Source organism: Oryx dammah, unplaced genomic scaffold (assembly GCF_014754425.2).
Source record: "Oryx dammah isolate SB20612 unplaced genomic scaffold, SCBI_Odam_1.1 HiC_scaffold_29, whole genome shotgun sequence".
NCBI classification, from domain to species: domain Eukaryota; kingdom Metazoa; phylum Chordata; class Mammalia; order Artiodactyla; family Bovidae; genus Oryx; species Oryx dammah.
Window position 1 is genome coordinate 77,559,377 of NW_024070213.1, and position 26,794 is coordinate 77,586,170.

General features: G+C 36.5%; 1 protein-coding gene across 4 annotated transcripts in view; it reads left to right on the plus strand.

Annotated features, from left to right (window-relative positions):
- Positions 1-26,794, plus strand: part of CNTN1 (contactin 1) — a 422,969-nt gene that overhangs the window by 263,822 nt on the left and 132,353 nt on the right. For all 4 annotated transcript variants that reach the window (XM_040233499.1, XM_040233501.1, XM_040233502.1 and 1 more), the window contains exons 10-14: positions 818-942; positions 1,583-1,700; positions 9,175-9,325; positions 12,579-12,706; positions 13,016-13,191. In XM_040233499.1, coding sequence (XP_040089433.1) covers positions 818-942; positions 1,583-1,700; positions 9,175-9,325; positions 12,579-12,706; positions 13,016-13,191 — 698 coding nt within the window. The remainder of the gene's footprint in view (positions 1-817; positions 943-1,582; positions 1,701-9,174; positions 9,326-12,578; positions 12,707-13,015; positions 13,192-26,794) is intronic.

Genomic DNA, 26,794 nt, shown 5'->3' on the forward strand with positions numbered 1-26,794 from the left:
ACTTTGTCTTGCTACTTTGGCAAAGAGTAATACCGGAAAACTCTGGCTCTCTGCCTTAGTGTCAGAACCAAGGAACTTGAATATGACTTGAAATGAGCACTGCCAAGTCGATTAGCCTGTGTCTAGTTAAACATCACAGCATCACTAACTTTAAATAGGCCCTTAATGTTGCCTGGCAACTAGACTATTTTTCTTCAGATTTACTTACTCTTTCATTTTATTAGATGACCATATCATGCCTTCATGGTTTCCATTAAACCCACAGTAATTCTTTCTTCAACCTTCCTCTAGGCTAATAACATGGCTTCCTATTTTACAGAGAAAATGAAAGTAATTAAATTAGAACTCTGACAAACTTCTGTTCTGTTTCTACTAACACTTGCATCTCCACCCATCTCTCTTTACTCTAGAGTCAGCTATTCTCTGAGGACAACACCTCTACTTGGGCACTGGACTCTATCTCTCTTACACAATAAATTGAAACATAATTCTTTCAAACCTTAAATATCAGTTTGGAAGATTTATAAGAAAAAGTTCAGTTATTTTAGTGTTATTTATGAATCGGGTTTCCAACAAAACATGGTTCACAAATAGAAAAACAATTATAAATTGAATTCGAATTACCTTGTCTCTAATAATGTAAAGTTTACCTACAGACCTATATACAACTTTAATGATTCTATCATTGATTCTAAGACTCAGAGAGTATCTGATGTAGTCTCCAGAAGAAAGTCAACTAAGTATAATATTTGTCATCTTGAGTTGATGATGAATGCTGAGACTTGCATTTGCATTTACAATGTTCTTTACTTTTTAGCATTTCCTGAGTGGGTGGAACACATCAATGACACAGAGGTGGATATAGGCAGTGATCTCTACTGGCCTTGTGTGGCCACGGGGAAGCCCATTCCTACCATCCGATGGCTGAAGAATGGATATTCGGTATGTGTGTTCAAGTGCTTTGCAGTTCTTGAGCCTATGTTCAGATAACATTTCCTATAATCCCAGGAAAAATTAGCAGGAGTGGCATGTAGGCCCTGAAATATAAAAGTTTCCTTTTAAAAAAAACAACAAAAAAGTGAACATAAAGTATCTTTTTCAGCTTAAACAGTTTTCTGTAATCTTATGTCTACCTTCTCTTCTCTCTCCTTATTGTCTCCTTTGTCCCACTTCCCCCTCTTCCTTTGCATCCATCTCCACTACCTGATATTGTCCTCTTTTTCTTACCACTGTTTCCCTGACCCCACAGAAACAGAGGTAAGAGTGAAGGTCCTACCTTTAGCCCTGGGGACAAGTAGCAGCAGTGGGGTCCTTCTCTACCTTCCCACTGTAATCTCTCAGCTGGGCCGAGAGGGAAAAAAGGTGGACTCTCTGCTCTGTAGGATGAATAGAACAAGAGCCACTGGGCATGGTAAGTGGGTTTTACTTCCCCATACCATGAAAACCCCACTCCACTTGACTTAATTAACAGTGGGGGAAAAATAATGTACTTAAAATGAAAGACAACCAAGCCCAAACCCAAATGAAAGCATTTTTGTTAAAGTTTTTCAAGGAGATGTGTTTTACTTTGTGTTCTTTCCAGTATCATAGAGGGGAATTGAGGCTGTATGACGTGACCTTTGAAAATGCTGGCATGTACCAGTGCATAGCTGAAAACACACATGGAGCAATTTATGCAAATGCCGAGTTGAAGATCTTGGGTCAGTATCACTTTTTGTTTCTGTCAACAATCAACAAGAAAGCAACACATTAAAAAGTATGTTGGGTTATCTAGGTTATATTTAATTTCATATTACTTTCTTGAATTAATAGTTTCTTGAATTAGAAATTAAGCATTTCTAAAATGTGGTTTGTATTAGAATGGTATTATTTTCCTTTCACTGAAGAATAGTAAATAAATTGGAAGCAGTATAAAGGTTTTTAAAATGTTTTTAATGGTAAAGCAAACTTTACACATGTCAGTTTTTACAAGTCTTGCTTTCTCCTATGTCTGGGCAACTAAACACTTCCAGAACATCGCATAGTACAGCTGCTCTCTCAATGCCTGTGAGGCAGCCTCAGAGAGTCTTTGGCACTTAGTAGCTTTATCAGTCAGAGAAGGCAATGGCACCCCACTCCACCCTTGCCTGGGAAATTCCATGGGCGGAGGAGCCTGGTAGGCTGCAGTCCATGGCGTTGCAAAGAGTCGGACACAACTGAGTGACTTCACTTTCACTTTTCACTTTCATGCATTGGAGAAGGAAATGGCAATCCACTCCAGTGCTCTTACCTGGAGAATCCCAGGGACGGGGGAGCCTGGTGGGCTACTGTCTATGGGGTTGCACAGAGTCGGACACGACTAAAGTGACTTAGCAGCAGCTTTATCAGTCCCTGGGTTTCATATCCTACAATTGCTGTTCAAAACCTCAGTCCCCTTACCCCACACTGAGTTTCTTCTTCATGAAAATTGAAAATCATGGAGATAAAATGTTTCAACTTCCTATCCCTCATTCAAAGCTATCTGAATCTTTATTACACTTGTCCTTTAGATACTCTTTGTCCAGAGGATGATGTACTCTGTATTCAACACATATCCCTTCTCTTTGTGTGTATATGTGTGTATGTGTGAGTGTGTAAATGTGTGCGTGCATATCTCTCAAGATGCTTCTCTTTCTGATCATGTTTTCCTCTCGAATTCTCCTCTCCTTTGTGTTTAGTGACTCAATGCTGATACTTCCTATATTATTTCTTCTTAATCATGTCATTTTCTCCTTTTCATCCTTTCCTTTGCTCAGTTGAAAATCTATCTCTCTTCCAGAGTTCCATTCTTCTAGCTGCATTCCATTTTCTTCCTCATTCTTTCACATATTCTATAATATTATTCCCGAATTATCATTATTTTGAAATTAAAATTATCCTGGATGATATCTTCTTCTCCCATTAACTGTCAATGACCCCTTAATGTATATCTCTGGGTCAGATTTTTATCCTCAGCTTCTATCTCAGTATGAAAAACTTCTTAGCAGAAATGGTCATCTGGGTAAATTCATAGATATCCAAAACTTAGAATGTCTGAATTTAAAGTCATTATTTCTCATTCATCCACACCTTTTCCTCTTGAAATATTTATTGTTCTATAGAATGAAACAATCCATTACATGCTTTTCCCCTATAAATCCTTTTCCCCAATAAATCCTTTTCCCCTATAAATCTTTCTGAGATTTTTTTACATTCTTATTTTCATTACAACTACCTTAAATAACACCTTACTATATCATGCCTTTTTCATACTACTTGAAGTGGCTATCATTGAGTTTAGTTATATTTTAAGTAATTAATCCAGATGGGCAGGCTTCCTCTTCTGGATATGATTACTGAAAAGATAAAACAATAACTCAATGCAGTCTATTTGATTTTTGCTACACCAAAGGGTAGTTCTTTAAAACAGTTGTACCACTACAAACTGAGGGACACTAAAAGACAGTGAAAGGCAGTGAAATAATAATAAGAAAGTATTAAAGAAAACTATCTTTTGAAAGAGTTGAAGCCTTCTTAATTTTAACTTTCCCTGATTCTTCTTAAATTTTAAGGATCATATTCCATTTCTTCCCCTTAAAGTCAAAATTCCTTGCTAATATATTCAATCTAGCTTCTTTGGGTATCAAGCAGATGTTTAGGCTTAGGCTTCATACTGTATCACTTTGGTGAGAAGTACAAAGAAATCATTTTGACTTTTAGAGAAGATATTAGGTAAGTTTCAATTATTTCCCCAATGTAAACTCTTTTGTTTTCTGTTGTAATTTCTTCTTTTTTAAAAGATTAGTTTATCATTTTTTAATTGGAGGATAATTGCTTTATAATATTGTAATAGTTTTTGCAACACATAAACATAAATTGGCATACATGTGTACCCCCCAGCCTGAGCCCCCTCCCACCTCGCTCTCTATCCTATCCCTCTAGGTTTTCCCAGAGCACCAGCTTTGGGTGACCATAGTTGTTATGCATTACAAAATGATAAGAAAATACAGCAGTTCAGATTGAAAGATCTCTTTGTCTTCAAGCCACAAATCTTCCAATCATTTAATGTCTATTAATGTACTAATTAAGCAAACTGAGCATTTTGAGATTGAGATCAATTCCTGGGCATCTTTATATTTGTTTCAATCTATTTTTTTGTTTATTGCCTATAGAAATGGTGTTTCTCATTCTTCTTTCCTGAGTTACTTAGTTAACTTTTATCTATGAAATGATTATTGAGTATTTTTGCTGTACCATATATTAGTCTATAATAGCCTTGTCTAACTCAGTTAAACTAAACCATACCCTGTGGGGCAACACAAGATAGGCAGGTCATGGTGGAGAGGTATGACAGAATGTGGTCCACTGGAGAAGGGAATGGCAAACCACTTCAGTATTCTTGCCTTGAGAACCCCAAAAACAGTATGAAAAGGCAAAATGATAGGATACTGACAGAGGAACTCCCCAGGTCAGTAAGTGCCCAATATGCTTACTGGAGATCAGTGGAGAAGTAAGTCCAGAAATAATGAAGGGATGGAGCCAAAACAAAAACAACACCTAGCAGTGGATGTGACTGGGTGACAGAAGCAAGGTCCAATGCTGTAAAGAGCAATATTGCATAGGAACCTGGAATGTCAGGTCCATGAATCAAGGCAAATTGGAAGTGGTCAAACAGGAGATGGCAAGAGTGAATGTCGACATTCTAGGAATCAGTGAACTAAAATGGACTGGAATGGGTGAATTTAACTCAGATGACCATTATATCTACTAGTGCGGGCAGGAATCCCTTAGAAGAAATGGAGTAGCCATCATGGTCAACAAAAGAGTCTGAAATGCAGTACTTGGATGCAATCTCAAAACTGACAGAATGATCTCTGTTTGTTTCCAAGGCAAACCATTCAATATCACAGTAATCCAAGTCTATGCCCCAACCAGTAATGCTGAAGAAGCTGAAGTTGAATGGTTCTATGAAGACCTACAAGACCTTTTAGAACTAAAACCCCCAAAAGATGCCCTTTTCATTATAGGGGACTGGAATGCAAAAGTAGGAAGTCAAGAAACACCTGGAGTAACAGGCAAATTTGACCTTGGAGTATGGGATGAAGCAGGGCAAAGGCTAATAGAGTTTTGCCAAGAGAACGCACTGGTCATAGCAAACACCCTTTTCCAAAAACACAAGAGAAGACTCTACACATGGACATCACCAGATGGTCAACATCGAAATCAGATTGATTATAGTCTTTGCAGCCAAAAATGGCTATACAGTCAGCAAAAACAAGACCGGGAGCTGACTGTGACTCAGATCATGAACTCCTTATTACCAAATTCAGACTTAAATTGAAGAAAATAGGGAAAACTACAGGATCATTCAGGTATGACCTAAACCAAATCCCTCATGATTATACAGTGGAAGTGAGAAATAGATTTAAGGGCCTAGATCTGATAAATAGAGTACCTGATGAACTATGGACTGATGTTCGTGACATTGTACAGGAGACAGGGATCAAGACCATCCCCGTGGAAAAGAAATGCAAAAAAGCAAAATGGCTGTCTGGGAAGGCCTTACAAATAGCTGTGAAAAGAAGAGAAGTGAAAAGCAAAGGAGAAAAGGAAAGATACAAGCATCTGAATGCAGAGTTCCAAAGAATAGCAAGAAGAGATAAGAAAGCCTTCCTCAGTGATCAATGCAAAGAAACAGAGGAAAACAACAGAATGGGAAAGACTAGAGATCTCTTCAAGAAAATTAGAGATACCAAGGGAACATTTCATGCAAAGATGGTCTCAATAAAGGACATAAATGGTATGGACCTAACAGAAGCAGAAGATATTAAGAAGAGGTGGCAAGAATACACAGAAGAACTGTACAAAAAAGATCTTCACGACCCATATAATCACGATGGTGTGATCACTCACCTAGAGCCAGACATCCTGGACTGTGAAGTCAAGAGGGCCTTAGAAAGCATCACTATGAACAAAGCTGGTGGAGGTGATAGAATTCCAGTTGAGCTATTTCAAATCCTAAAAGATGATGCTGTGAAAGTGCTACACTCAATATGCCAGCAAATTTGGAAAACTCAGCAGTGGCCAAAGGACTGGAAAATGTCAGTTTTCATTCCAATCACAAAGAAAGGCAATGCCAAAGAATGCTCAAACTACCGCACAATTGCACTCATCTCACATGCTAGAAAGTAATGCTCAAAATTCTCCAAGCCAGGCTTCAGCAATAAGTGAACCATGAGCTTCCAGATGTTCAAGCTGGTTTTAGAAAAGGCAGAGGAACCACAAATCAAATTGCCAGCATCTGATGAATCATCAAAAAAGCAAGAGAGTTCCAGAAAAATGTTTATTTCTGCTTTGTTGACTATGCCAAAGCCTTTGACTGTGTGGATCACAATAAACTGTGGAAAATTCTGAAAGAGATGGGAATACTAGACCACCTGACCTGCCTCTTGAGAAACCTATATGCAGGTCAGGAAGCAATAGTTCGAACTGGACATGAAACAACAGACTGGTTCCAAATAGGAAAAGGAGTACGTCAAGGCTGTATATTGTCACCCTGCTTATTTAACTTATATGCAGAGTACATCAGGAGAAACACTGGGCTGGAAGAAGCACAAGCCAGAATCAATATTGCCAGGAGAAATATCAATAACCTCAGATATGCAGATGATACCACCCTTATGGCAGAAAGTGAAGAGGAACTAAAAAGCCTCTTGATGAAAGTGAAAGAGGAGAGTGAAAAAGTTGGCTTAAAGCTCAACATTCAGAAAACGAAGATCATGGCATCTGGTCCCATCACTTCATGGGAAATAGATGGGGAAACAGTGGAAACAGTGGTTGACTTTATTTTGGGGGGCTCCAAAATCACTGCAGATGGTGATTGCAGCCATGAAATTAAAAGATGCTTATTCCTTGGAAGGAAAGTTATGACCAACCTAGATAGTATATTCAAAAGCAGAGACTACTTTGCCGACTAAGGTCCGTCTAGTCAAGGCTATGGTTTTTCCTGTGGTCATGTGTGGATGTGAGAGTTGGACTGTGAAGAAAGCCGAGGGCAGAAGAATTGATGCTTTTGAACTGTGGTGTTGGACAAGACTCTTGAGAGTCCCTTGGACTGCAAGGAGATCCAACCAGTCCATTCTGAAGGAGATCAACCCTGGGATTTCTTTGGAAGGAATGATACTAAAGCTGAAACTCCAGTACTTACTACTTTGACCACCTCACGCGAAGAGTTGACTCATTGGAAAAGACTCTGATGCTGGGAGGGATTGGGGGCAGAGAGGAGAAGGGGACAACAGTGGTTGAGATGGCTGAATGGCATCACCGACTCGATGGACATGAGTTTAAGTGAACTCCGGGAGTTGGTGATGGACAGGGAGGCCTGGCGTGCTGTGATTCATGGGGTTGCGATGAGTCGGACACAATTAAGCGACTGAACTGAACTGAACTGAAGCTTAATAAAGATAAAAGAGAATATACCTACATGCATATGTGTGTATATATATATGTATATATACACATATATATGAACATAGTCTAGATTCTGTCACTAGAAATTCAAATATTACATAAGCATGAAGTCATTCTAATGACTGGACAAAAGCAACTATTTTATTAAAACTAAAGTGATTCAAGAAAAATTCTCATTTTATAGATGAATTTAGACTTTTTAAATATAATTCTATTAGATTTTCTCTCATTTTACAAACAATATGTTACCCATAATATTTATTGAACCTAGACAGAGTACCACATGCTGTGTTAGGTATACAACACGAGTTGGTTGTTTACTTATATATTTCTTGCCAATTATAAAACACAAACTAAAAGAACAATGGAATAACCTATATCTTTTCCATAAGAAGTGTGTTCCTCAGAGTATGTTCCTCACTTCCTAGAAGTGCTGAATTTCAGGTTCACCCCAGACCTACTGAAGTCTCAGCAGCATTTTACTGAGATCCTCTGATGGTTCTGATGCTCAGATAAAATTTGAGAATCATGGAACTAGATGATGAAGCACCAAGACCTGGGTAAAGATATACTTAGACCCAGAAAAAGCTGTAGGAAGGACAGTTACAGATAACTGGAATATGTGGAAATGGAATTCCCCCGGAGTCTGGGGGAAGATGAAGAGATTGAGAAATGAGCCAGATGTGGAGACACTAAAGAAAGTGAGATATCATTAAGTAAGTGATTCTAGGCTCCCCTGTTTTCATAATTATTGTTCTATACTTTGAAGTAAGGAGATGTACCATGTACTCCTCAGTTAATTGAAAACATCATTCCCATAGCTGTTTGTAGGTTGGTCTTAAAGGCAGGGGTCTCTGTTTATTAAGGCATCTCATAGTGTCTGCACATAGTTGGTGCTCAATAAATGTTTGTATAATGAAGGAGGAGTCTTATAGTTTACTGAAAACAGCATGCTTTTGAATCAGATGAACTAGATTCAAATGTAACTCCCACCTGATAACCCTCTGCCTGCTGCACCTTTGACAAGTTACATAATCTTAATAGATATTAGTTTTCTCACTTGTAAACTGGAGACTGTTCAAAGTGTGGTTAAAGAATACTAATTATAAATAATGAGTCAGTATTAATAATGGTGCTCCATTTCCTCCAGCCTTTCACTTAACTTCCCTTGTGAAATTGAGTCAAGAAAATTGAATTAGATGTTATTTTAAAAATTACATTTGACTGCAACTAAAATTTATAAGAATCCAGTTATCACTAAGAATTGCATATTTAAAATGGGCAAGATTTAATAAATAAAATATGCCTTAGTGAAGTTATTAAAGCAAAGAAAAACAACAAGTATTATGTATGGAATGTCTGTTGGTCATAGTGGCTAATATTTGGTGAGATTAATCCTTTCTGGCTTCCCAAGTGGCTCAGCGGTAAAGAATCCACCTGCCAATGCAGGAGACCCAGGTTTGATCCCTGGGTTGGGAAGATCCCCTGAAGAGGGAAATGGCAACCCACTCCAGTATTCTTGCCTGGGAAACCCCATGGACAGAGAATCCTGGTGGGCTACAGTCCATGGGGTCACAAAAAATCAGACACAATGACCAACAGCAACAACCCTTTCTATTGCTTATTAATCAAAAGGAAATAAAAAGTGCTATAGTATAGAAGAATTTTCTTTTTAGCGAAAAAAAATAACTAGTTCTTTCTTTTTAGCTTTGGCTCCAACTTTTGAAATGAATCCTATGAAGAAAAAGATCCTGGCTGCTAAAGGAGGACGGGTTATAATTGAATGCAAACCTAAAGCTGCACCCAAACCAAAATTCTTATGGAGTAAAGGCACAGAGCGGCTTGTCAACAGCAGCAGGTTAGTCCAGAATGCAGTGCAGCATTTGAAAAAGTTTACTTTGTAAAGAACCTGTTTTCACATTCATAATGTAGATATTTTTGTTCTAACTGTTTTCCACAGATGATATCACAGTTCTAAGTTAAATTGAAATACTTACCCATCACTGTCCCTATCTATTATAAACATTTAAATATCTACAATTTATAAGGATACTTTAAAATTGAGGCCCAGAGATTTGTGATAAATTGCCCAAGGCTTCAAAAGTAATTAACAATGGGAAATAAAACAGAATCTAATTTTTTCCCTAACAAGCACATCTATAGCCATTCATATTTGATTTAATTTTATGTGATTAGTCTATTAAACATTTCAGTGGGGAAATAAAAGGTGATTTCAAAGTACAAGTCACCTCTTCCCATCTTCCAAAGTGAACAGGAACTTCTAATCTTCCTAACTACCTATCAGTATTTTAGAGGCTTTGGGATAAAACATAAAGCATATGGCTTGCATAGACTATTTGCATAAAAGCCAAACTGAACGGTTTTTATAAGTTTCCCAGAAGTTATGATTATATTGAGTACTAAAGTATGGGGAGAAGCCAGTCACGTTGGGAAATAAGAGAAGTGGGATATGACGGTTGAGGAGCAAGAAATATTTCATTCAGGGGAGTGTAGTATGTGCAAAGGCCCTAAGGCAGAGGGCAGAGGATGTATAAAGATTGTAAGAACTAAAATCAATGTGGCTGTCTTTAGAGGAAAATGAAGAGTGTTAAGAGATGACACATAGTAAGCCAGATAATCAGCAGTGTTTTTTGTGCTGAGAGACTTGGTTTCATCTACGAGTAATGGAAATCTGTCTAGAGGCTTAAATAAGGGAAGGGAAAAGTAGCTTTTGCTTTAAAAAATATTCTGGCAAAAATGTAAAATATAAATCTTCTTATAATAATCCAATAAAGAATGTAAGATGGGTGCTACCATCTCTGTTTTAATATACCTAAAGCCTGGAAAGGTTTAAGTAACCTTCTGAAAATATGTCAAATGATCTCTAAGCTAGAACTTTGAACTTGTGCCATGTTGATATGAAATTAATGTATTTCTCTTGTTAGGATAATCGCAGGTATGACTGTGTTTATGACAGAAATGGAGTGGGAAGGGGTATGCAGGGACAGCAGCTGTTTCCCAGAACACATGAACTTTTATAGTTAATATGTTTGACTAAGAGTTATTAAGACTAACAGAATGATACCTGAAGAATTAATGTTAAAGGACAAGTCAATTTGTGCAATAAAGCATTGAAACTTTAGCAGTCAGACAACGAATGATACAGACCGTAATCAAAAGGTAGTTCCATTCTGAGGTATTCACTACTACAACAGCCTGGGCCATGGCGTTCCCAATTGGCTGCATCATTAGCTCTCTCTCCTTATTGAAAAAAATCTTGCTCTAATTCCTATGAGGACTCATGTCATAGGCCTCTGCAACCATGGATTTCTCAGAACCATGCTTCATGGATTATACTGAGATAATTTTGGCAACAAGTGACTAATTTATTAAAGACCATGTGGTTCCTGGCTTCTGTGACTGTTTATGTATATCATATTTTCTGAAAATAAGACACATTTGACTTGTATATGAAATCTAAAATATGACACAAGTGAACTTATTTACAAAACAGAAACAGACTCACAGACATAGAGAAGAGACTTGTTGCCAAGGAGGAGGATGTGGGAGGAGGGATGGGTTGGGAGTTTGGGATTAGTAGGTGCAAACCATTATATACAGACTGGATAAACAACAAGGTCCTACTATAAAGCACAGACTAGTCAATATCCTGTAATAAACCATATGGAAAACAATTTTAAAGGTTTATAAACTAAAGTAAAAATCCAGGGATAGATAATCCAATAATGACTCTAAGTGCAAACATTATATAATAAAGTTATATAATAATATATAAAGTATTAATATATGTAATATAAATCATGTATGATATATCATAATATATGTGATATTAATATCATATGAATTAGATGTAAAAATTATAAGAGATGAGTTTTTGGTCTCCTGGCTCTAAGGAAGAGGCAGACAGGCAGAGGAAATAGATTTAAGTTCTGTTAGTATGAAAGATTTAGTTTACATTCATAGAAGAATTTCCTAAGTAGTAATTTATACAGAAGCTTTCACTAATGGAGGTTTTACAATATCTTTGTTTGAAAGTTTCTAAAAATAAAATATGTTTGTATTTCTCTGTAACTGTGGAAATAACAGTCTGTTCTAACTTCTAAGTCTGAAGTTCTGAGGTCACTTTCCTGGAAGATCTGGTCTCATATCTTTCAGCCTTGTGACTCATCTAAGTCTATCTCACAGTGGCTTAAAAATCATTTTACAGTGGTGTGTAGACAGCCACTGCTTCAGTCAGATTCCATGTAGTCCATATATTTAAAATGAGGTTGTTTCAGTGCCTCTTCAATGTTTCATGTCTCCCTCCTTAAGGAGTTTCTGGAAAATAGTATTTTTTGTTTTGTTTTTTCCTAATGAATGTATACGTTTATCGATATGTTACCTAGTTGGAGACAGGGCTAAAAACAAAGCAAAGAAAAATTCCTGACATCTAATGCAAAGATAGATAAATAAGTAAAACTGAAGTACTTTTCTGACGAAACATGTATTAGGAAGAACAATTCTGGGAACAGGGATAGCCTGAGGAATGCCAGGACAGTAGCAGAGCCACGAGTGCCTGTGTGCATGTCGTGATATCTAGGGTTGTCAGGCAAAGCTTTCCTGAAGGTGCCACTGTGGGAAACCCTGAAGAATGTAGGAAACGAACTGTGAAATTGTACTGAGCCTGAAAGGACAATCTGAGGACTGTGGCCCTTACTATGAGTGAGGTGGAAGAGTCACTGGAGGGTCCTGAGCTGTAGAGTGACGTCAGTGAGCCAGAGAGTGATGTGATGTTAGTTATATGACATATATCTCCATGTCTGGCTGACGTGTGGGAAAGGGGACTGTGGAGAGACAAGGATGGCAGCAGAAAGATAGGATTACTGTGATAGTCCAAGAAAAAGATGAAGATTGCTTTCCAAAACAATTTGATGTTGGGAAAGAATGTTCTAAACAAAGGCAGAATGTTTCATCTTTAAAAAGTCTCTGTCAAGCAATTTATATAAAATGTTAATGATACAAAGACATTAGTGTTTTTAATCTAATACATAGAATAATAACATATTTCATTAAATTAATTTTGTGAAGTTATATATTTTTTCATTTCATAGAATACTCATTTGGGAAGATGGCAGCTTGGAAATCAATAACATTACAAGGAGTGATGGAGGTGTCTATACATGTTTTGTGGAAAATAATAAAGGGAAAGCTAATAGCACTGGGACTCTTGTTATCACAGGTAAGACAACATTTGGTTAATTTTACATTTTTTTAAAGTTTAACAATGCTTAGTTTCTAATGTGCCATAAGACATGTGATTCTGTACTAAGCTTATAAGACAATTCGTGTCTTGATGCTTCCATTTCAAAAGCCTTCTGGGCAAATCTCTTGCTTTGTGAAACTGTTCCTGGAATTTGATTAGTAGACATCTTACTCCTTTGCCCAGGGAACTCAATTATATTGATTTTTATTTTGTAATATACTGGATAATATGGTGTCTCCTAATTTTTTTGAAATGTGCTTTACTCCTTTATTTAAAAATATTTAGATCCCACACGAATTATATTGGCCCCGATTAACGCTGATATCACTGTTGGGGAAAATGCCACCATGCAGTGTGCCGCTTCCTTTGATCCTGCCCTGGATCTGACATTTGTTTGGTCCTTCAATGGTTATGTGATCGACTTTAACAAAGAGAACATTCATTACCAGCGGAATTTTATGGTACGTGTTTTATTTATAGCATGTCCTTATTTTCATCTTATTAACATTCTGACAACCCCCATGTGTCTGCATTGGAATTTGTATTACTAAATCATATACCTGAGACTGAAACACAGGCAATATGTTTTTCATGGGCCTCCTTGAATTAATCGTAGTACTAAGCCTTTCTAAAAACTATCAGTCCTGAGGATTTTGGTAGTGAGCCACTAGGGAAGCTGAACAATACTGGAGTGGGTAGCCTATCCCTTCTTTAGTGGATCTTCCTGATCCAGGAATAGAATAATGGTCTCCTGCATTGCAGGTGGATTCTTTACCAGCTGACTACCAGGAAAGCCCTCATTATGTCCATTTTCTCTTTATTGTAATACAATTTTTATATTAATGTGCACTCTACCTCATTATATCTATACTTTAGGTTCTAAGTGACTTCATTTCAAATGAGGTAAGAGCAAAGAACTTATCTTTTGCTATAATGATGATTTTAAGTCATTTTTTTTTATTGAGAGTAAGAAATAGAAAAAATATATACATGGAAAGCTCAACATTCAGAAAACTAAGATCATGGCATCTGGTCCCATCACTTCATGGGAAATAGATGGGGAAACAGTGGAAACAGACTTTATTTTGGGGGGCTCCAAAATCACTGCAGATGGTGATTGCAGCCATGAAATTAAAAGACACTTACTCCTTGGAAGCAAAGTTATGACCAACCTAGATAGTATATTGAAAAGCAGAGACATTACTTTGCCAACAAAAGTTCATCTAGTCAAGGCTATGGTTTTTCCAGTGGTCAGCTGTGGATGTGAGAGTTGGACTATGAAGAAAGCTGAGCACCAAAGAATTGATGCTTTTGAACTGTGGTGTTGGAGAAGACTCTTGAGAGTCCCTTGGACTGCAAGGAAATCCAACCAGTCCATTCTAAAGGAGATCAGTCCTGGGTGTTCTTTGGAAGGAATGATGCTCCAGTACTTTGGCCACCTCATGCAAAGAGTTGACTCATTGAAAAAGACCCTGATGCTGGGAAAGATTGAGGGCAGGAGGAGAAGGGATGACAGAGGAGCAGATGGCTGGATGGACATGAGTTTGTGTAAACTCCGGGAGTTAGTGATGGACACTAACTGGTGTGCTGTAATTCATGGCGTTGCAGAGTCGGTCACAACAGGAACTGAACTGAAGATACATGGAAAGGTTTGGAGAAGTAGTTCATGTGATTTTTAAAGGTCTAAATGGCTGTATTTTAAGAATAGGAAGCATGGTGATGTCACTGTATAGAAATAAAGAAAATAGAGGAAAAGGAGGAGGAGGTAATGCAGGAATAATAACTTCCGTAGGAACACCCTTGGTTGCACTGATAAGGCTCCTTAAATTGTGATGAATTTAAAGTGCAAATTGATCTCTGCTCCTGTCAGTCTGTTCTCTAGGAAGGCAATTCTTTAGGAGACTAAAGATCTATCTAGATCATATGCTTAGGTAAGAAACTAAGTTACTTCTTTTAGAAGTCAATTATTATAAGTTTGAATTAACTCAGTATAGTATTTAAGATTTTTCAAGTGCTATGAAATCTGAAGTTTGATACATACCTATCATAATATTATACTTTCAAATTGTCTGCTGCTGCTGCTGCTAAGTCACTTCTGCTGCTGCTAAGTCACTTCAGTCGGGTCCAACTCTGTGCGACCCCACAGACGGCAGCCCACCAGGCTTCTCTGTCCTTGGGATACTCCAGGCAAAAATACTGGAGTGGGTTGCCATTTCCTTCTCCAATGCATGCACGCATGCTAAGTCACATCAGTCATGTCCAACTCCTTGTGACCCCATAGATGGCAGCTCACCAGGCTCCTCTGTCCACAAGATTCTCTAGGCAAGAATACTGGAGAGGGTTGCCATTTCCTTCTATGTTCAAATTATTTTAACTATCCTTTAAAAATTCATCTAGAGCATCACACTTTAAAAAGCCAAAACAAGCATTCAGTCAGGTGGAGATTGATTTTATCAGGCTGGAAAGACTTATACTTAATTCTTTATTAGATAGATGCATAAAACAATTATCAACACAGTATCAATATCTATGCCTTCCATAAATCCACTGTAATTCCAGTTTCTTTCTTTCTAATCTAACAGATCTAGGTACAACTGTGCATATACAGAGAATCTACTCTCTTTCAGTTTCTGAACCAAATTTACACTTTAAAACTAAACAACTGGGAATTTATAGAAGACAATTTTAACAGAACATGTCATACTTTTTCCTTATATGTCTATTTTGATGTGCTTAATCATAAGCATGCCCAACATTAGTAAATTTAGTACCATTGTCTTTGATAATTTCTTCACATTCTGTTTTGTTTTGCAAGAAAAGCAAATACCACTCAGTTTTCATTCATTTGAAGAAAAAAAAAGTAAACAAAATAGAGGTTTTCTTTTTTTTTTAAGTAGACTTTTGAATTTTAGTTCCTTGGTGTTATATACTGAATAATGTCTAAAATGCAGCAAGTATAATTTATATAAGTACTTACTTTTAGCTGCAGTGGAGTCTATAAAAATAAATTGGCAATTATAAATTGCCCAAATTAAGCTGAAACTTCATATGTTGAGCCTCTATTTTCTTAAAAATAATAGTTTCTTTTTGTTGACTGATTCAAATAAACATTTCAAAAGAAAGAAATTAGAGGAAGGAAGAAAGGAAGGAAGGGAGAGAAGGAGAGAGGAAGGAAAGAAGAGAAAGAGAAGTTGGGGTAGGGGAGAGGGAAAAAGAAAAGAGGCTCATAAAGAAATAACTGAAATACTAATTAAGAAATTAAAATTAAATTGGCTGATAATGATGTAAAAGTTGGCTTAAAGCTCAACATTCAGAAAACTAAGATCATGGAATCTGGTCCTATCACTTCACCCAAATAGATGGAGAAACAGTGGAAACAGTGGCAAACTTTATTTGTGGGGGGGGGGGCTCCAAAATCACTGCAGATGGTGATTGCAGCCATGAAATTAAAAGAAGCTTACTCCCTGGAAGAAAAGTTATGACCAACCTAGATAGCATATTAAAAAGCAGAGACATCACTTTGCCAACAAAGGTCCGTCTAGTTAAGGCTATGGGTTTTCCAAGAGTCATGCATGGATGTAAATGTTGGACTTTCAGAAAGCTGAGCACTGAAGAATAGATAAATTTGAACTGTGGTGTTGGAGAAGACTTTTAAGAGTCCCTTGGACTGCAAGGAGATCCAACCAGTCTGTTGTAAAGGAGATCAGTCTTGAGTGTTCATTGGAAGGACTGATGTTGAAGCTGAAACTCCAATACTTTGGCCACTTGATGCAAAGAGCTGACTCATTGGAAATGACCCTGATGCTGGGAAAGATTAAGGGCAGGAGGAGAAGGGGAGGACAAAGGATGAGATGGTTAGATGGCATCACCGACTCAATAGACATGAGTTTGAGTAAACTGCAGGAATTGGTGATGGACAGGGAGGCCTGGCATGGTGCAGTCCATGGGGTCGCAAAGAGTCAGACAGGACTGAGTGACTGAACTGAACTGAACTCAACTCAACTCAACTGAATGATGTAAAATTCTTTGATCATCATTCATTCACTGTACTCCTTCCTTCTGGATGTTAATCACAGAGGTTCATACTTTCCCCTCAGAGAAGCTAGAGCAGACCCTAACTGCAGGCCAATGCTCTGGCCTCAGGGACTTAGTTTCAGCTTCATTTCACCAAATAAGGATTATAATAATAATCAGTAGCAGAAAACATACTCACTGGCTAAATATGCAACTTCAGTTCAGTTCAGCTGCTCAGTCATGTCCGACTCTTTGTGACCCCATGGACTGCAGCAGGCCAGGACTCACTTCAGTTCAGTTCATCGCTCAGTCCTGTCGAACTCTTGGCGACCCCATGAATCACAGCGCTCCAGACCTCCCTGTCCATCACCAACTGCTGGAGTCCACCCAAACCCATGTCCATTGAGTCGGTGAGCATATTGGGCACCTACTGACCTGTGGAGTTCATCCTTCAGTGTCCTATCTTTTTGCCTTTTCATACTGTTCATAGGGTTCTCAAGGCAAGAATACTGAAGTGGTCCATCACCAATTCCCAGAGTTTACAAACTGATGTCCATTGAGAAAGTGATGCCATCCAACCTTCTCATCCTCTGTCCTCCCCTTCTCCTCCCACCTTCAATCTTTCCCAGCATCAGGGTCTTTTCAAATGAGTTAGCTCTTCGCATCAGGTGGCCAAAGTATTGGAGTTTCAGCTTCAACATCAGTCCTTCCAATGAACACTCAGGACTGATTTTCCTTAGGATGGACTGGTTGGATCTCCTTGCAGTCCAAGGGACTCTCAAAAGTCTTCTCCAACACCACAGTTGAAAATAATCAATTCTTCAGTGTTCAGCTTTCTAGAAGTCCAACTCTCACATCCATACATGACTCCTGGAAAACCCATAGCCTTAACTAGACAGACCTTTGTTGGCAAAGTGATGTCTCTGCTTTTTAATATGCTGTCTAGGTTGGTCATAACTTTTCTTCCAAGGAGTAAAAGCAAAGGCACACTTTTAGCACTTTGTAGATGGACAAGTCAATTTAATTCTGTAAATAATTTTAAAAACCAGAAAAGAAATGTATTTTAAAATAAATTGTTAAACTTAACTCAGTGTTTTGAACCTAAAAAAGATGGTAACACTTTCCCTTGCATCTTCCTTCTTTTTCAAAGCAGTTTCAAAGTCATACTTCACTGTTAAATGTTTCTGATCCACATTTTATAAGAGAATCCTAATGAGTAGCAATTGCTTCTGAGGTTACTAATAGACCACTCTCAGAAGAAGAGGCTCTTCCAATCTAAAACCCAGTTAATGAACACAGAATAGTGATGGCAGGTATGGGGAAAGCAAATGTGAGGAAAGGATCACAGCTGCCTGGATTTGTCTATTATTCAAGTTGCACTATTAAATACATCAATATATAATGCTGGAGATTTTAAAATCATGTTTTTATATTTTATTTAATTCTGGCAACATTTTAATTATTAAATATCATGTAGTTACTCAAAAATATAATATTGAACCCATACTATGGCAGAAACAGTGATATGCGCTAGAGTAAAGAAAACTCTGAATAAGACAAATGCAGGCACTATTTATGCGCTAGAGTAAAGAAAACTCTGAATAAGACAAATGCAGGCACTATTGAGATCTATTTTGATGGGGCTTTTTCTGTAAACCTACATCACTGGAAATGCCTTGAGGAGTAACTATGTAGTTTCCTTTACTTACAGAAATACCTGTTAGACTGTAACATTTTGAAGTGTGTCCATATTCCATTGGAGGTCAAAGAAGCCCAACTAAAGAATTGTGGACTGACTGACATGACAACTGTGGGTTCAGCAAAAATTGTTTTTTAAAAGGCGATCATCAAGATTATGACTCAGACATTGGAGTAGCTAAGTAACTATGCAAGGACTCAGAACATGTGAAATTCCTAAAAAATTTATTGACAGATAATTTTGCCTATATTACATTACACATAATAAAAGAAAGCCCTTTACATTTTTTGTAGAAAAAAAAACACAAATACAAGCACTGATCTAAAATCATAGCTACCCTATGAGTTTAAAATTCAAATTTAAATAATTTGGAAAAAAATGATGTGGTAGTTATCTCAGTTAACAAAACTATCATCATCATATTTAAATCATTTACATTGCTAAAAATTAATAACAAACTAATTCATGAAGAATATAGACATCAAAATTTCAACTTGTAATTTTAAGAATCTGTTTGTATTTTCTAGTTTGATTTCAAAAATATATTCAATAATCAAGCATTCTTGATTTTAGCTTGCTATCCTTGATCTTAGCTTGCTATCCTTGATCTTGCCACTGTGTGGCAACCTTACATAAGGTTTCAAATTTCACAACATGGACTCTGGAACTTGAAGTTTTATGAAACTAAACAAATATATTTCCTTATATCGAAGATGTATGATTTAATTTTTTTCTTCCTACTTCTCCCAATTATATTCATATAATTATCAAGGGAAAAGTAACTATAATTTTGAAGATGTGCATTTCCTTTAAGAATGTATAAGTGACCTATAAAATTTAAATACATAAATAACATTTCTATTACATTTATAATCTTGCTTTATGTAAAACTCTTTTGAATTAATTTTAAAATGGAGCTATTCATTTTAAAGCTGTAAGTAAACAGTAATGATTATAGAAAAAGACTTAAAAGTTAACTATATAATTTACCTGTCATGTTATTTATCTTGTCACTATTCAAATAAATATTCACTGAGTATTGTATGGCTATGTAATCAGGGTCAGTAAATGTTTCATTTGAACTTGAATTTATGCATTGATGTTAAGTATTCTTATATTTATACATATATATGAATTACAAATGTCATAACTTTGGAACTTTGATACAATAAGCTTATAATTAGTTTATCTGGCATTCTTTTATTCTGTTAAAATTGTATGGCGAATACATAAATTTTTCAAGTCCAAATATAAAATGATTTTTATTTTGATTTTCTGATCCAGTAGCTACCTCTCCTTTAGAGTAAATAAAAAAGTAGCGTGATTTTACTTACTAATTTAATTTTTAACCCCTTTTGCTCTAGAAAAGACCTGAGACACTTTACCAAAAAATATATATTTATAACATATCATTTTTTGCCTCTCCCATGGTGATACCTGATATGCAGGTTTTTTTTTCAAGAATTTTTGACATCTACTTTGAGTCATTTTCTGTCAACTATTCGTCAATTCTCCCTGTCAGAGCCACTATCTAAGTTTAAGTTTCTTTAACTTTCTAATTCTGGTATTGCCACTGAAATAACTTAGCTCTTTTTCTAATTAAAAATAAAAGTTAAAATTATAATTCAGGTAGAAGATTTTATATACCTGTTTTGAATTCATAAATATCATATAAATTGTTCAGAGACTTTGCCATAACTGGAGCTCTAGGCTCTATTTTTTTCATTTCTTATTCTGTGACTCTGAGTCAGTGATTAAGTCTCCTTAAGTTTCATATTTCCCCCTTGGTAAAATTTTATAATTCACCTACTTCATTAGTTACTTCATTGGGTTTGCAACATGGATTACTTCATAGTATTTTTGTGAGAATTCAATGAGAGAATGCCTATAAAGTGTTTGGCACAAGATCTGGCAAACTGTAAGTGGTTTATTACTAATACTTTTATAGTAGAGCAATCATTCTTCATTGAAAATTCCAGAAGATTTTGCCAGATAGATCTGTCTGGTTACACATCTCATTTTTCATGTTTTATATTTTGCATTGCTTGCTTTGCTGAATACCTAGTCTGAGACAAAAGATTCTAGATATTTCCTTGCTGAGAACAATGGAGAGGTGATAAATAGTCAACATTTTATTGAGTTTGGCAAGCATTGGGCCTAATGTTTTTCTTGTATTTCTCAGTCGATCTTCATATTTTCTATGGAGCATATATTATTGTGATTGTCTCAGTTTCCAAGATGAGGAAACAGCATTTGAAAGGTTAAGTAGCTTATCCAATGTCATATAACTTGCTGGTGGTAGAGGATTTGAAACCAAGATGGTTTGATTGCAGACCCTGTGGTCTTCCCCACTTCAGGTTCCAATCCATTGGCTGGTACTCATGTCTATATCTATTTAAATAATCTCCCTCCCATTATTTGCAACACCATTAGACAACAGTTGAACAGCAGTTCTACTCCTAACTTATTCTATATCTTGTTTAATGAACTTAGTAAAAATTTCATTCACTTTCGGTTGTGCTGGGTCTTTGATGCGTGCAGGCTTCCTCTAGTTCAGGTGGTGGGGTGGTGGGGCTACCCTTCATTGTGATGCCTACACTTCTCATTGCAGTGGCTTCTGTAGTTGTGAAGCACAGGATTTAGGCATAGTGACTTCAGTAGTTGTGGCTTGGGGGCTCTAGAGTGTGTGCTCAGCAACTGTTTATTTGCTCCATGGCATAACAGAATCTTCCCAGACCAGATCAAACACATGTCCCCTGCATTGGCAGGCAGATTCTTATCCACTGTAATAACAGAGAAGCCTTAATTAAATTTTTATGTTCACTCAAAATTATCCAAATTACTTTATTCTCCCTACACTTTTAGCAAACTTTTTGTACATAGTAACAGAGTTTCAGGTGGTTCTTAATGATCTCCTTTAGCAAGATAGGTTATATGTGTGTTTGCAGGTATGTGGCAACGCATTTGTTCTGACTGCATAGACAACATTCAAAAAAAAGACAGATATTTTTTACCCTAAGGCTAAAAGGAAATATTTATTCTACTGAAAAATGTGTTTAAATTTGAAACACATATATCTCATACTAGAAAGTATTATGAATTTGAACAGATATTTTGCTTCTGTGTGTGTGAAAAGAGAGTAACAATAATAAAAAGGAAGTCATTATTTTTCTTTTAATTTCACTGGTTCTCTGTCATTGTCAAGCCAAGAAGGTAATCATTGTCCAGAGTAATGAGGCAACAAATATCTGTGGAAAAAGAGCATTAGGCCACAATCCAGGCAAATAAATCAAATTAGACCTGAAGAAACAGAGCAGAAAGACCAAGCAGGCACAGTGAGATGATGTGAGCTCTAAAATGGTGGTTCTAAACCAGGAACAACTTTTCTCCCCAGGGAAATTTAGTCATATTTGGGGACATTTTTTGTTGTCACAGCTGAGGGGAGATGGTGTAGTATTGGCACCTGTCTAGCACGGGTACTGCTAAACATCCCATAATGATGAGGACAACCCACAACAGAAAATTATCTCCACCAGACTGTCGATCGGGTCAAAGTTGAGAAATGCTGTTCTCAAGGAAGATTTAAAAAAAAAAAAAAAGACAATAAAAGGACTGAAAAGTCTTAAGCATGGTATGTTGGAAACAAGGAGAAGTTATATTATTTTGAACAGATGACAGTGCTGAAGACAAAGGAATGATGAGATATATAAAGATACATGAATCATTTTTCAAAATATATTGAATGTATTTTGTGAATTTAAGACTCTGAAATTCTGATGAATGGTGGCAGAAAGAGATATGTAAAAATTCCTCTGACATAGTTCTATGACCTACAAACAACTCAAAGTATCAGTTACCTCTGCCCAAACTGTTTCTCTACTAACATTAATTAATTGGAAAAGAGAATTCTATCATACATCATCCTGTATGAATTTTCTCAAACTCCCTTTCACTATGCTAAAAAGCCTACTTATACCATGTTTTACATTTTGCCATTTCCCCCCAGTAAACATGGAGGGAGGGAGGTTCCTATGCTCACTAGATGTATCTATCTATACTTAGGTTGGCTTTTTCTGTATCATCACTCTTCCAGAGTAGAGATCATGCCAACAAAAGTCATTCTCTAACAGAGAGTTCCACAGTCTAGTCTTTAGGAAGCATTTGTTGAAGATCATGCTCAGTTCAGTTCATTCGCTCAGTAATGCCCAACTCTTTGCAACCCTTTGGACTGCAGCACGCCTGGCTTCCCTGTCCATCACCAACTCCTGGAACTTAATCTCATGTCCAGTGAGTTGATGATGCCATCCAACCATCTCATCCTCTGTTGTCCCCTTCTCCTCCTGCCTTCAATCTTTCCCAGTATCAGGGACTTTTCTAATAAGTCGTTTCTTCACATCAGGTGGCCAAAGTATTGGAGCTTCAGCTTAAGCATCAGTCCTTCCAGTGAATATTCAGGACTGATGTCCTTTAGGATTGACTGGTTTGATCTCCTTGCAGTCCAAAGGACTCTAGAGTCTTCTCTAACACCACAGTTCAAAAGCATCAATTCTTCAGCACTCAGCTTTCTCATATCCATACATAACTACTGGAAAAACCATAGCTTTGACTAGATGGACCTTGGTTGGCAAAGTAATAAATAGAAATAAGCATATATGGCTGGAAGTCTTTATTCTTCAGAAATGCATTGGCTTGGAAAAATTTCCAAAAATTCATTCAAAATTAAAGTCTCATTTGTTTTACGTAAAACTCCTTACATACTTAACTATCACTGAAGTAATTATTCTGGTTCTTTATGCTTGCAAAATATAGTGTGAATATAGAAATACATATATAAAATAAAAGGGAAAATAAGCATAAACTTCTGGTGTCTTAGGAATTTTATTTTATAATTTCATGTTGTTGATTTTGATGTTTTATTTATTATATCACACTAGAAGTATACTATTTTGTCATTAGCTATCATATTCCTGAAAAATAGAACTTTTTCAAAATCTAAAGATCATTATCTAAAGATAATGAGAACATTATCTAAAGATCTAGAATTCTGTTGTGGTTTTGCCCTTGACAAATTATATGACCTTCAGCAAAGCAATCACTCTGAGCCTCAGGCTTCTCATCTGTCATATGAGGAAGTTGGGCCACAGCAGAAATTTTGAAAAACAGCAACAGAAGGCTTTTAGCAGCAGAATTCTTTTCCCAAAGAAAAGTTAAATTTAAATTAAAACTCAAATAAATATCCAAGGTGCAGTTAAAATTACTCTGACTGAAGAAATTTTATGCACAATTTCTGAGAATCTGTTTGTGAGGATTTCACAGTTGTAGGAGCCCAAAGACCTAACTGTAGGGTCTCTCACATCTTCCTACCCAAAAACACATCTTGTTCTGATCCCTTCTTTCTACCAAGCAATCCATGAAGGTTTTGGAACTCTAAGGCTAATGGAAATCAATTCAAAAACCACATAAATTAAGCAATGTTCCAGGTTTTCTTTCAACTCTAAAATATGGGTGCTAAACCTATGGCTTTCATGGTTTTTCCGTCATTTAAAATGCCTAGGAGACATCTCCTTCCTTGTGAATTTTAATTTAGAATGATCCAGTTGACCACAATTGAACCCTTCAGCCATCAGAATAGCCAAATTTAGGGATAGTCAGTGTTCCACTGATCCTAGAAGTACTGGGCAACATCTTAGTAGTTGTCCCACATGATTTCCCTACTATGTTTAAGTGTATCTATTTGTTATGACAATACTCATTTTCATAAATTTTTTGTAAGCCCTATCTTTTCATATTTTTTTTAACACTCAAGCAAATTTAGAGCTGATACATTACTTAAGATAACGCTAACTTGAATATGTTAATTATGCCGTGTGTGAAAATGATTTTGCGATTAAGATAATGGCCTTACTTTTTTGGAGATTCAATTTAATGTTTTAAGAAATGAATTATAGTATCAGTAATTTATTTTTATGAGTTCAACACTAGATAGATGTATAACTTGATACACAGATAAAAGCAAATATGGCAAGAAATTTTTAATTGTTGAATCTAATTGGTTAGTATATGAGTGGCCATTGTACTATTCTATTTTCTTATGATTGTGTTTAGGTTAAAATTTAAATAAAAAAGAAAATAATAACATGTTGTATTTTTCCTGTTGTGAAAAAATATCCACTTTTACCTACTAAACTGTGAACCTAAATTCAAATGTTTGATCCATGAAGTACTGCTTTGGCAGCAGCCTAACTTGGTGAAAATAGGTTAACTATTGAGCCTTCTTTGTTGTTGTTGTTTTTGTCTGGTCATTAAGTTGTGTCTGACTCTTTTGTGACTGCACAGACTGTAGCCCACCAGGGCTACATTCTCTGTACATGGGATTTCTCAGGCAAGAATACTGGAATAGGTTGCCATTTCCTTCTCCAGGGGATCTTCCCAACCCAGGGAATGAACCTGGGTCTTCTGCTTGGCAGGTGGATTCTTTACCACTGAGTCACCTGGGAAGCCTTCTACCAGTAGCTTATATTAAAATCTCAAATTCCTTATCCATAAAATAGAAAGATTAAATATATCGCCCTGAACATTATACAAAAAATAAGAAAATATATTTAAAGTAGCTAGCACATTGCCAAGCATCTAGCCTAGTGTGTGTGTGTGCTCAGTTATGTCTGACTCTTTGTGACCCTATAGACTGTAGACCACCGGGATCCTCTGTCCATGGGAGTCTCCAGGCAAGGATAGTGGAGTGGGTTGTCATTTCCTCCTCCAGGGGAACTTCCTGGCCTCGGGAATGAACCCGAATTTCCTGCATCTCCCGCATTGGCAGGCAGATTCTTTACCACTAAGCCAAGCATCTAAAGAGCCTTTAGTAAGTAAGTTAGATCAAATATTAATAGTTCACAGTAGCAATAGCAATGGCAGTAGCAATAGTAGAAGTTGTACTAGCATTCTTAACAGTGGTATTAGTAGCAGCAGAAGTAGTATCCTAGTAACAGCAACAGTGGGAGCAGTACTAGTGGTTGTAGTAACAGCAGTGTTGTGTCCTCATCTTTAAAATAAAGTTAAGAATAGTACCTCTCTCCCAGGGTGGTGGTTGTAAATGAATTTTCACATGCAAAGTATTTGTATTAGCCTCCGGCACCTATAAAACCCTTACTAAATATTAGTTGTTGTGTTGATGATGGTGATGTTAAAGTTTGCAGTTGCATCTGATGAATTTGATACAGTTATCCCTTTTTTAACCTAGCAAGCCAAAAGTAAAAAAGAAAAATATTTTCCTAGGTATAGCATGTTTCAGACATATTTATTAATTTTCCTTATAGGTTTCTAAAATATTCTCTTTAAAGGCTCTGCTTTTGTCCACGCTTCTATATTTGCCTCTTCATTCTGAACTTCAATATAACAAAAGAAATGTTTCTATAGAGACGTGAGTTCTAAGCTTTACTCAGACCTTGTATATACATACCATTTAGCATATTTCTTTGTTCATTATGGTTAATTGAATTTGTTAATACAACTTAGTAATTCAGATTCATTTACACTACAGGAATAATTTTTCAAAGTTAGTTCATGGGAGAGGGGGAAGGAAGGAATGGACATTTATATTTTGGAAGTCTTTTGACTTAAACTTGGGAAATTTCTCAGTGGTAAACCACATATACACTTTGGAACATCCCTGAGCTGTGCTATCACAATTTCCAGTATGTGATTCAACCCTCCTCATATGAAGGGAAGCATTTTGTAATTCAGCCAAGCAGTGGTTTGTAGTGAAAACATAGAGAGCATTCGTATCTAATTTGTGGCTAGAATGTGCTGAGATCCATGATCTTTACTTGCTTTGTAAGCGTTCTGTCAACCACTGAGAACCTCAACTTCTCCTGAGGTATGGAAAGCGCTAGCATCATTTATAAAAGCTTCAGCAAAGCTTTTGTCCATACACAACTCTATTGGAAGTGATATATTATATTTTTTCTTTGCTTTCCTTTTGAGGTGTTTCAATACCACACCTTCACCAAAAATAGACCAAATGAGAAAAAATGTTAAAGTACCTTATTATTGTTTTATGTGAGTAGACCTATCATTAGCTACATAAGTCCTAACGTTTGAAACAGGGCAGACATTTAAAATGAGTTTAGCATTAAACTTTTAGAATAGTTTAGTTAAAAGTTTTTAAGGAGTTAATTCTGAAGATTCAGTAAGTATAACTTTAATATGATACTTTAAGACATAAAATAGTTTGTGTTTGTCATTGCATGTGTAAAGTATAAAAAAATATGACCACATTATTCCTCTCAGAATTAAGTAGGTGAATATAAAGAAGCCATATGCTTCAAACTGAGATTTGGAAAGGAAATTAT